Source organism: Capricornis sumatraensis, chromosome 17 (assembly GCF_032405125.1).
Source record: "Capricornis sumatraensis isolate serow.1 chromosome 17, serow.2, whole genome shotgun sequence".
Lineage (NCBI taxonomy): Eukaryota > Metazoa > Chordata > Mammalia > Artiodactyla > Bovidae > Capricornis > Capricornis sumatraensis.
Window position 1 is genome coordinate 78,151,834 of NC_091085.1, and position 12,307 is coordinate 78,164,140.

Below are 12,307 nucleotides of genomic sequence, written 5' to 3' on the forward strand. Positions count from 1 at the left end.
GAGCGGAGCGGGGAAGCGGTGGGTGTGCGAGGTGAAGAGGCGGCGGGAGCCGCGGGGCGGGCCGCACAGAGACCCCCGCCCACCCTCGAGGCAGGCGCACCGGCCCGCTGCTCGGTCCTCCCGCCTGAGGCTGGCAGGGCAGCTGTCCCCACTTACCGGCAGCGCAGCGGGTTTAAAACCAGGAGCCGAGGGCTTCCCTGGAGGCCCAGGGGTAGGACTCTGCGCTGCCCCCAGGACACCCGTCAGACTCCTGACCCAGGAACTAAGACCCTTCGTGCCGCAGGGCGGGGCCGTGAGAAAAGCGAACTATGTGACTTCTTTCCACTGTTCTGCGTGCTTGAAATGTTTCATGATAATATGCTGGAGAAAATATGAGAGCCTAGACAGGGTTTATCAAGACAGACAGCAAGAACCACCTTCAGAAGTGAACAGACGCACACAGGCTGCTAACAGCAGGGCACGTTTCTCTCGCAACGACTCCTGCGAAGCTCCGCGCTCTGGCGAGGCCAGAATCGGGCTTGGGTCCACCCTCTGGAGAAGGGAAACTGCTGTGAAACTTTTCAGTAACTTTTCTTCTCCTTCTAACTGAAAAGACTCGGCTTTCTAGCGAAACCTTTGAACTTCGTGTGACATTTGTTACGTATGCCCTCACCATAAATCAGTTTCTTCAAAACACTGAATTTTTTTAAAGATTTACATCTCTGTCCACAAATAACACACCTCACTGGGATGGTCACAGCAAGACTCTCCTTGCAGAAGGTGACTCTCCTTGCACCGGTCTGCTTTCTTGGACCTCTGAGCTGATGGCACCAACACGACCCTCAGGCCACGCCGACCCTGGGCAACCCCAGCTCCCCAACCGTCAGCTTGACCAACCAACATCTCCGCCTGACCGTGGACCTTAAAGATCACTGTACAAGGGGGCAGTAAAGACCCTCCCAACTACCTGGATCCACGTACCTGCTCAGCCTAGAAACACGAGCTCACATGCAGTCTACAAAGGCCCGCCTCTTATGGCCCAGACCACCGAATTCAACTGCCAACCGTACCAACAGAAGTCTACTTATGCCAAGATCTCTGGTCTGAAACACCTTCCTGTGTCTGACATACAAGCATGACGAAGGAGAGGACAGAACAGCTACGTCTTCTATAACACGCTTCACGGGAGAAACCCCCAGTTTCAGCACAGTGGACAGAGGCGGCGCTTTGGGGCTTCCAAGCTTTGGGGCTCTCACCCTGCCAAGGGCAGACTGTGCCGTCTGAGTCACGCCCGGACAGCGGTCACGGTGCAGCCGCGCTCGGGCCTCCCCTCTCAGGCGGCCTGGAGAGCCACGGTGGCTTCTGAGGACCGAGACCCAGCTGCTGGCTCTGAGTTCTGTAAGTGGTTTCTTTCCCTGGTGAGTATTTAAGATAAAAGGCTACACTATCATCAAATTTTGGGTAAGAAGTCACCCAAAAGTGTTTCCTGCTCTCTGTATTTCCAGTTTCAAGCAAGCCCAGTAAAGGCATCAGAGCAGACAGACGTGGAGAGTGAGGGCGGCTCTCGCAGGGGGACCGCAGACCCCTGTGCCTGGTGGCATCATCACCTGACCATTAACAGGAGATAAACAGAAGGGAGCCAGAAAAAGCCCCGAAACACTCACCACACTAGCCTGGCCCTCAGTAACCCTGGCCCACAGAGCTGATACGCCCACTTTCCACCCACAAAACCAGGGCACAGGGGGACTCGACAGCGATCTCTGTCCAGTTCCCCAGGCTCGTCCGTCCCTAAGAGCCACTTGGGGTGCTTGTGGGAAGAAGTGTCCACGCCAGCACATGGAAGGTAAGGCCCGGGGGTCCACATTTTATCGAGTGATTCAGGTAAAGCTCACCAACAGGTAAATTTGATAAACAGTGCTGGTGCTAGCAAGGTTTCCCCATAACTTCATGCTGCTGTGAGCTCATCAAGATGAGTCGGTATGGCAGCCTTGAAGGGGAGAGGCCCTTCGGACGCAGCTACAGAGCGGCCACACACAGGAGAGGGGTCGTGCGCTCAGCACGACCGGGTGCAGCCCGCGGCCGCCGACACCGTGGACCAGGGCTGCTCAGGGGACAGGGGAGGGGGCGAGGCTGACCGCAGGGGTTGTGAGCCTGGGAGGAAGAGAAGGCCCTGGGCCAGGTAACCCCCGACTCACACAAGGAAGCCACGTCAAGAGGTCAGCCCCGGGGCCTGGGAGCACACACACAATCCCAGACCCACCCAGGGGCCAGGAGGGGACCCTTTAAACCGCCACACGCCTTCCCCGGGCAGGAGGCCCTTCCGGGCGGAGGGGAGACCTCGGGTCCCCTGGGCGGGTGAAGTGGAGGTGGCAGCAGCCTGCCCTGGGCCCCACCGCCCCCGCCCCCACACCTGTGCGGGCCCAGGAGGCAGGAGGGCCGGCGGAGGCCCGCCAGGTGTCTCCACAGCTGCCCCGCCCCACACAGCACTGTGAGAACAGGGCCTGGCAATGTGCAGACTCCGGTTGCCCACGGTGACACCAGCAGCATCGCATTCCAACACGTCTGCCAGTAACTACTTCCCGATCTGCAATCAGGACACGTCCTTAGTAAAGCTGTGACACAGACGTATACCAGGGTGGCAGGAATAATGTCAAGAACAAAGGGAAAGAGTCAGATGGAAATTAACAACAGAAAGGAGATGGGGTGCACGAGCCGTACCTTGAACAGGGATCTCCCCGTAGTTTGGTCTCTTATCTGAGAGGGCTGTCAGGGGTTTAGACGTGGAGATCGGTCCACTGATGGAATGTCTCTGAAACCACAGGATAGAGGGCGTCAGAGGGCACTGTGTGGTCACTCAAGTGCTGGCATCACGGAGGGGACGCCCTCCACACTTGCTTCCTCCCCCACCGGCCCCCTCCCAGAGGCCTGGGATATTCAGGGTCTCTCAAGTTCCCACACAAACCACGTGAAACCATCCATTTCCACAGGACCGCGGAGGAGACAGAGAGAGGAGCCGCCCAGACAGGACCGAGTCCTTCCCACCATTATCACCCTGCCTCACTCTGCTCATCAGAAGCGAGTCACCGAGCCCAGCCCCCCCGGGAGTGGCAGATGACACGCGAGCGTGGCAGAGGAGGCCAGGATTGCGGGGGCAGTTCAGAGCCCGCTGCCCCGTGGCTGAGCGATCTCCTTGGCCCGTTGCTTCTAAGGTCGTTTAGGGCAGGGCTGTTTAGCTCCACTTCTCGGTGTGGCCCTTGAGGGCCCCTAATGAACGCTCCAAGGATTCAGAGAGGACTTCCCACGGTGGGGAGAGTAGCAGAAGCAGACAAACCCTGCCCCACGCAAACCCTGAGAAGCCCCAGGAGCCGCTCTTCCCTGCAGAGCGGGCCCCACCCGGCCGGCTGGGCCCACCCTGTGCTGCCCGTGTAGACGCCCTTGGCCAGGGCCTGGGGGAGCCCTGTGGGCTGCAGCCTGTCCACATGGCTCTCGGCCCCGAGCGCCCCCACCCCAGCCCTTGTGCTCCCTCCTGGCTGCCCCAGAGGCAGCCTCCCTGCTCGCCACGGAGAGCAGCCTGGCCCGCAGCAGGGCTCAGCCCGTTTCTCAACCGCAGATCTCAGCCCCACGACGATGTCTGAATGGAACTGCCTCCAGCCTCTGGTCCGGCCTCCCAGCTGCCCGTGGTGCAGAGGCACCCAGCCCGGACCCCTCACGGCCTCAGTGAGGCCTGAAGAGCCACCTCTCCTCATCTTGTCTCCCGTTCCCAGGGATGCCTATTCAGTGGGAGGAGGCCCGGGGGTCTGTGTGTTCAAAATTCCACACGACTCTCGTGCACAATCAGGTTTGAGAAGCCTGTGCTACCTAAACAAGACCTAAAATGCTGCTGACTGTGGCTTCTATTAATAATTACTAGTGTGTTTTCCAAGGTAGAGATGAGATTTTTTAACTTTACAAAAGTTTACAAATTGACATCATGAGCATTCAACCTCAGCTGGCAACCACTATTTAGAGAAACTTCACCTTATTTGAAGTTTATTATACCTTAGTGCCTTTATTTGCTTTCATTTATATTTTCATGCCTTTAAAAAATCCGATTAATAGAGTGCAAGAAAAAAGCTCCCTATAGATAGAGTATGGAGTTTCCACTGCCCTCCTTCCAAACTGAGAGTGTGACGCTTCCTACGGACACGCAAACACAAAGCAACAGGCACGCACCTGCATGGGGGAGACGGCGGCCGCGGGGGGGGTTTTCATGGGACTTGGGCTCAGAGGCGTTCGAGGGATTGCTGCCGTGGCAGGGCTGGGCACTGGGAAGACAGCAAACACACAGTGAATGAGGCCGTGATGGAGTGCAGCGGAAGCTTCGCAAACACCCCCACCAGGGAGCACCGGTCAGCCAGCACTCGGGGCTTCCCGGGAACAGCTGCCGCCCCACCTCCTCAGCCCCAGTAGCCCTGCCACCAGGGGGACAGTGTGCTCCCCAGACAAGCGGTGCTGACTTCCAGGCCTGGCTGTGCCGGTCACTTCGCTGCTGCTGTCTAATTGCGTGGTTAGCACCCCCACAAGCCAAGGGCTCCACGTGCAAAGACCTCAGGAGCGCTTCTGCGGCTACGTCGGGTGAGAGGTTGGGCACGTGGTGGACGCTCTTGGCATGTTACATGAAGGGGAGCTAGGCTCAGAGCAGCTTTCCTCGCCTCCCCGGTGGGGCTCAGCATGTCCCCTCACGTGGCTTTCCACAGTGTTGCATTCGACGCACAGTGTATAACAGCTGCTCACGTGTCAACCTCCCTCTCTGGAATGAACTGTTCAGAAGGTGGCTTCCAGGAATCCCTGGGGGCCAGTGGCTGGGGCTCTGTGCTTTCACTGCCGGGACCCAGGCTCAGTGTCTAGTTGGGGAACTAAGACCCAGCATGCTGCGTGGCCAAAAAAAGGAAAAAATCTGTATTAGGAAGTAAAAAGGGGCCACTGAATGGCAGTGGATGGTGGCCTGAGCTAGCCACCAACTGCGCTCCCAGAGATGAGAGAGCAGGGCAGGTGTGCGAGAGGCTGGGCACGAGGGCTTGATGGCAGACTGGTGCTGGGCAAGCAGGAGGGAGGCTCCAAAACTCCTGGCCTGGGAACGGGCGGCATGGCGCTGCCTTCACAGGGAGAGACGGCAGCTGAGGGGCCAGGTCTGCTTCTGGACGAGGGATGACACCTGGAGACGCCGGGTGCCGGCGTCAGGCAGCACCTGAGTGCACAAGCCTGAGGGGCCTGGACGACGAGCGGGCCCGAAGGCCACACCTGGAGGCTGCCCGGCTCCGGGAAGACACCTGACCCCTGCGTGGGGTCAGCCCGAGTCTGACACCAGGATCTCTGTGGCCGAACAGACCCCAAACCTCCTGTTAAGACTCTGCTTGCAGAAGACTGACTCCCTGACATAGCCTGGAGTGCGATGAGACTCAGAGCAGGACGCTGAGGCGCGCCAGCCAGCCCAGAGCACACGTGTGCGTGAGCGCGCCGCCGCCCAGCACGGCACACGAGCTACCTTGAGACGCGCTGTCGAAGGACTTGATGAGGGTCTTCACCGTGGGTGTCGGCTCCGAGGACGTGGAGGACCTTCTGCTCAGCCCCATGCCCTGCCTCAGGGCTGCCAGGTCCCGCTCCACGGCGTTCATGTAGTTGTACACCCGGCCACGCTCCTCCTCCTGCCTGAAAGCAACACACGAGTCAGGGCACTTCTGGACATGCCCTAGAGAACACACGCTCCCTTTCCCAGCTGAGAAGCCTTAGAAAGCATCAGCTAAAAACGATCGCATCACGTGAGCTCAGTAAATCACCTGGTCTGATAATCTTATTAGATTCGTGAATTCCAGGAAACGATATTAAAATTTTTATATCAGGTTATTCTAATTAGGTTAAGTAACCATCGGGTTCCATTTCCATCTGTGTTAAGTGTAGGTGAGAACACTGGTAATCAATTAGCAGTGAGAGGGGAGGTGGTCTGGCTGAAGGCCCCGACTCAGAACAGGGGAGTCAGCGTCCGGGCTGCTGGGAAGGCCTGTCCTGCCCCAGGAGGGCGAGTCTGGCTCCATCCAGTGCCATCGGGCTTCCGGGTGGCTCAGGAGTAAGGACCTGCCTGCAATGCAGGAGATGCAAGAGACCCTGGGTCAGAAAGACCCTTTGGAGGAGGAAACGGCAACCGCTCCAGTACTTGTGCCTAGAAAATCCCAGCACAGAGGAGCCTGGTGGGCTACAGTCCATGGCATCACGAAGACTTGGCACAACTGAGTCAGTAAGCCACAAAACAAACAAGACAACACCGGCAGCGTTTCTGCACACCTCCTTAAAGCCTAGGCTACGGCGGCGGCCAGGTTCTCATTTCCGCACACCACTTTAAAGCCTAGGTTAGGAAGACGGCCAGGTTCTCATTTCTGCACACCTCCTTAAAGTCTAGGCTAAGACGATGGCCAGGTTCTCATTTCCGCACACCTCCTTAATGTCTAGGTTAAGACGATGGCCAGGTTCTCATCTCTTCTGTATTCAATCTACTGCGATAGGAAAAAAAAAAAAAAGCGGCCTCATGGGTATGTAGTTGGAAAAGGGAAAAGTATTTTAATGATACTGCACTGGCCATATAGAAACAAGAGCTCACAGAGTTGCACGCATTTCCCAAACGCTGATGCCTGTCGTTAAACAGGTTATTTTTAAAGTCTCTTGTTAGCATCACTGGTGATCTCATCGGGAAACCCTTCATGGGGAGCTGCTGAGCCTGCAACGGCAGATGCAAGTTTTCCAAAATCCTAACATTTACTTAAAAGCCCATGTTTCATCACTGGTGCCAAACACTGTCAGTTGTTTCCTTGAAGTGACAGGCTCCTTTAATCATTTTCAAGAAATATCCACCACACACCAGAATCTGAATACCAACAGCTGGAGTCAGTCATTCTCAAGTAAGGATTTTCCCTGTGTGAAAACACGCAGGGCTCTCCTCCAGCCCCCTCCACACCAGTGCATGACTGTGGCAACGTGACTCCCACCTGGACCTCAAGGCCCGGGACAAGTGACGGGGCAACTCCCTGCTGCACCGAGGACTGGAAGGGAAACTGCCCCGTGAAAACGCGAGTGGCTGGGACGGGCAACACAGCCGGGAGCCGAGGCCTGGGTCCCCCGGCACCTCACGCCTGCCTTCTCCTTGACGGCAGCACAGTGCGGAGGGCAAACCGCGCGTCAGCGTTCCTGTAAAAAGTCCGAGCTTTGAGGAGGAAGGGTGTGTACGAGTGAAGAAGCAATGACCTGCCCACTCACTCCATGTTCTGCTTAGTAAAGACGTCAAAGAAAAACAGTTCACCAAGACTGTCCACCAGGCCATCCGCTAGACCTGGGCAACGATGAAAGTCAGCAGCCTTTTCAAGTTGGCCTGTTAAATATTTTCTCAGTTTTTCCCTAAGGCTATTTAAGAACTGTTCAACAAAATGAACAATCAAATTCTTAATAATAACCTCCAGCTTTGATACTTAGAGATACTTGGGGCTTCCCTGGTGGCTCAGGTGATAAAGAATCCTCCTGCAATGCGGGAGACCTGGCTTGGACTCCTGGGTTGGGAAGATCCCCTGGAAAAGGGAAAGGCTACCCACTCCAACATTCTGGCTTGGAGAATTCCAAGGACTGTATAGTTTATGGGGTCGCAAAGAGTCGGACACGACTCAGCAACTTTCACTTCACTTATACTTAATAAAAGGAAAAAGCCTCAAAAACCAGTCTCTCCCCTCACAGACAGTCTCCCTAGAAGCTGGGGGTGCATCATCAAAGGCTCTTCACAGGATTCCAAAGACGTCTGTGTTAAACGGGAGAAGCCCCACAGGTCAGGAGCACAAGACACTCTCCACGCGAGCAGCAGAGGGAAGTCGGCCTGCACCCTCCACTCGAGCCTCTGAGCCGCCTGCCGACGGGCACCGGCCGCGGCCGCGGGCAGCGCCCAGCGGTCTCACTGCAGCCCCACAACCCTGTGACGGAAGCAGCACCGTGTCCACCGCAGAGACGAGCGGCCCCCAGACCAGCAGCAGCAGAGCTGCACGGGGCCGAGTCTGTCTCCAGGGTCTGCACCCTCCCTGACGGCGACAGCCCAGGAAGAGCAAGGGGCTGGGGCGGGAACCGCAATGGGCCGGGGCGGGAACCGCAATGGGCCGGGGCGGGAACCGCAATGGGCCACGTGCGGCGGCCGCTCCAGCCAGCCCCTCCAGAGTCGGGGACTGTGGCCGCTGACAGCAGCTCGGAAAGGCCACGGAGCCCGTGCTACTGTACGGGGCTACTCGAGGACCGGCAGGCTCGGGGGAGCCCGTGGAACAAGCCTGGACTCGGGCCACTTCCATTGGACCCAAACTCAGTGACAGCAGCGTCAGGACGCACAGCCTCCCGGTGAAGCTGCGTCACAGAACCAGGACTCACGAGCTCCCTACGGAGACTGAAGGGCACAGCTGGCTTCCCGAAACTTACTTGCGTGACTTTATTTCCTCCAATTCTTTCGTGAGCTTCTCATTTTTCTCTTGAGCTTCATGTAAGCGGCGCTTCAGGTCACCAATCTCCTCTTGGGCTTCAGACTTAATGTCATTTGCGATGACCACCGCAGTCTGCAGATCAGCCTGGAACTGCCGCCATTCCGCTGATTCCTCCTGCATTAAAAAACTATGTTTTTATTTCTAAAAGAGCCATGAAGACGTATTTTAAAACAAATGTGCTTATGATCAGACTGCTGTAATACACTGTCTCAAGTGATGACTGATGACTTTTAAATCCCAGAGAACTGCTATTACCTATTTCTAATAGACTACGTAATTACTTTTAGTGAACGGTGTTCCTGGTGAGGAAAAGCTGCCAGCTGACCTGCTTGCTGAGGCAGCAAGCACTTGGACTGCTCAGTAAGGATGATCAGGTCAGGCCTCCCTTCCCTGTGGCAAGCTTCAAAGTTAGTCTTGTGAAAATAAACATTATCTTCCAAAATATGCCTGTGAAGAGCTCAAGCAGGTAGATATATGGTGTGTGAGCTACACTGGAAGATTTTACAGTGAAAAACTATAAATATCCTAACATCAAAAACGAACCGGAAAAAAAAAATCAGAAAGGAAGAGGCAGCCAGAAGGAAAACACTAAATTTAATCTCAGCAGACAAAACACACAGGAGGAGGAGCCCAGGACTGTCCGCTGTGTGGCCTCCCACGGCCATGAGGACGCAGGCGCCTCCTGGAGTCACGGCCGCCAACCCCAGGGGCAGCGCCCCGTACCCCTCACAGCCTGGGCAACGGAGAGGAAGGAAGGAAGGAAGGAAGACGGCGCTAAGTCATGTCCGACTCGTGAGACCCCACGGGCCACAGCCTGCCAGCCTCCTGTCTGTTGGATTCTCCAGACAGGAGCACCGGGGTGGGTTGCCATTCCCTTCTCCAAGGGAACTTCCCCACCCAGGAACTGAACCCGGGTCTCCCGCACTGCAGGGTCAACCCAAATCTCGAGACCAGCTTCCCCCGCCCTCTGCGTCAGAGCGTCACTGCCGTGGCAGACCGATCAAATCCACAGAAGGCAGAAAGCCCATGGAAGTCAGCGCAGCTTGGGGCCTTTCATCACCTAGGACTCATGACGCTTCTTCCCAGGATATAACCCCTGCTCCCTAAGTGCATCTCGTCAAACACGGTGCCAGCCCCTCTCTGAGGGGACAGCCTCGCCCACCCGCAGCCCGGTGGCTCTGGGCCACGGCCGCGTCTGCGGCTCGGGGGGCAGGCGGCGGGCGCAGCTTTCGGGGAGCCGCGCGCGTTCCTACCCGCAGTCGCCTGTGCAGGGTCTTGATTTCTCTTTCCATGTCATGTTTTTGGTCCTGGAGTTTTTTAACCGTATCTGAAAAGACCACAAAAGTTTAACTATTTATTCTTAAACCACGTTTAAAAGGAAAAATAGAGAGGGAGGGGGTACTTATATATGCTATTCAAAAAGTCATCCTGCCCAAAGACATTCTATTTTTAATACAAAACTTGAAAAGGAATTCCAATCTAAGTATAAATCAGTATGACTCTGTAAGGAAAATATCAAATTTAAATTGCGACTTCTGGATGACTTCCTTCCGCAGCGTCCTAATTCTGAAACAAAAAGCTAAGTTAAATCAATTGTTAGACACACACACACACTGTTGGCTCATAACCAAGCAAAACAACACTGACTGCAATTAAAATGGGGGCTTTTAATCAAAGGGTTATTAACCTGTTTTTACAAGCATAACTTAACTTTGCACACTGGAATAGATTCCAGAAAGGTCGTGACTTTGCTAAACTTTTTACAAACTTAATTATTTAATAACTTGGGGAGCTGCTGTTTAATTCTACAGAAAAGTCTTTTCACAAAGGATTAAGTAATTCAATACTCCTCAAGTTATTTCTTGCATAATGTGAATTTCCTCCAAACCACGTCATGCAATGTGAACATCTGATGAGCACCGCTAATGTGCAAAGGCCGCTCTAGACAGACCAGGGCTGTGAAGATGAGCGTGCAGACAAGGCCACATCCCAGGACCCAGGCAGGCACAGGGAAATCACTTTCCACTATTCCAAAAAGTCAGCTTTTTACGAAATAAAAAGTTAATTACTTTTACTCAGTAATTCAAGAAACTGCTAATAAGTACCTTCTTTTGTGTTAAATTTTTGCACAAGGTGCCTGAGATGTAAGGAAACGAAAAAAAAGGTGCAGTTCCTACCCTTTCAGAGACAGAAAAGAGGATGCTTTCATTGCAAAGGATTAAATTTTAACAGTCTGACTCCACACAGCTGCTTCAGACCTCACTTCACCTGGAAACTTAGGGGTCAAACGGGCCATCCCGTTTGGCTCAGGGCAAAGTGGGAACACAGGTGCGCAGCCAAGCGCAGTACCCCCTAGGTGAGGATGACTCTGGAACCAGAGGGAACTGGGCTCTGTCTGACCTACATGTGGATGAAATCAGGGTCTTGGTGATATCAGCAGACACAGTCAAGGAACAAGGACAAGCTGTAACATTTCTAGCGTGGAAAACACTAAGGGTCACACACCTTTCCTTTATGCTACGCTTATGTGCAAAAAATATTTTACAGTTAAAACAAGCAAAACAAAAAACTGTATCTCTCCTCTGCTGAAAACTGCTTTCCCTCCTTCTGGTGGCAGAGGGCCTGTCGTGTAGGGGACTCACGTGGGGCACGTGACCGCAGGTCTCAGCGCCCTGACCCTCCGGCGATACATGAGCCGCATGGCTGTCTCAGGGTCCCTTCTGGTGGCAGACGGCCTGTCATGCAGGGGACTCACGTGGGGTGTGTGACCGCAGGTCTCAGCGCCCTAACCCTCTGGCGGCACGTGAGCCACACGGCCATCTCAGGCTCCCTTCTGGTGGCAGACGGCCTGTCGTGTAGGGGACTCACGTGGGGTGCGTGACCGCAGGTCTCAGCGCCTGACCCTCCGGCAGCACGTGAGCCACACGGCCGTCTCAGGCTCCCTCCTTCGGCTCCCACCCTCTTCCCGCAGCAGCCTCGGCGTTCACGGCCGAGGGCTCACAGGCCGCAGCTCTCAGGGGACACCCTTACCCTCAGCGCCGCGTGCCCACTGCTGCTGGGCCTCCACGTCAACAGAAGGGCGCTGATGGCCAGTGGACCCCTTCAGGCTGGATAAAGCACTTCAAGAGCCTCCAGGGAATTCTATTATTTACGCTCTACAGAAGCACGGAAGTGACAACAGGCTTTTCCTCCCTGGAAACACGGGCGTCGGCGGTCCAGTCCTCGCTGTGAGGAGGCTGGGCAGTGCCCGTCACACAGGGCAGCGTGGGGCTCGGCCACCCCGGGGCCTCTACACACAGCTCCCGCCTCAGAGCCCTGAGTGGGAGGGACGCCGCCACCTGCTGCCTCCACCTCACACGCAGCATCACCGTCTGTCGAAGAACAGAGCTGCTCCGGCCTCCCTCCCTCAGGGTTAGCTCTACAGCGCCGCCTTGACTCTAGAGATCGGCGCGTCTCTGTTCGCTCTGCCACTGGACCAACCTTGCTCTGAACAACTCTGGGCACCGGCACAGACCCAATCACAACCTTCCCACCGGCAAGACCCAACATCGATGACGAACCGTCAGCTGGGCCTCCGCGCCACTTCCAGCCACGGGCCTGCCCCCCTGCGGGCGCCGTGAGCAGCGACCTCGCCACGGGACCCCCTATGACCCCTGTGATGGGAAGGGAGCAAAGTCCCCACAAGCTCCCCTGCCCTCCGATGCCAGAAGATGCCCAGTGCTGAGCCGGCTTTGCACTTGGCTGGTGTTGCCAATGGCCGTCAGGTGCCGTTTTCAGAGGCAGGAAGGACCTGG

At 55.8% G+C, this 12,307-nt stretch overlaps 1 protein-coding gene across 2 annotated transcripts in view; it reads right to left on the minus strand.

The window, feature by feature from the left end:
- Positions 1–12,307, minus strand: part of SPECC1L (sperm antigen with calponin homology and coiled-coil domains 1 like) — a 62,857-nt gene that overhangs the window by 31,512 nt on the left and 19,038 nt on the right. For both annotated transcript variants that reach the window (XM_068989474.1, XM_068989473.1), the window contains exons 5-9: positions 9,767–9,840; positions 8,452–8,627; positions 5,504–5,667; positions 4,192–4,283; positions 2,698–2,788 (exon numbers count right to left, since the gene is read on the minus strand). In XM_068989474.1, the coding sequence (XP_068845575.1) occupies positions 2,698–2,788; positions 4,192–4,283; positions 5,504–5,667; positions 8,452–8,627; positions 9,767–9,840 (597 nt within the window). The remainder of the gene's footprint in view (positions 1–2,697; positions 2,789–4,191; positions 4,284–5,503; positions 5,668–8,451; positions 8,628–9,766; positions 9,841–12,307) is intronic.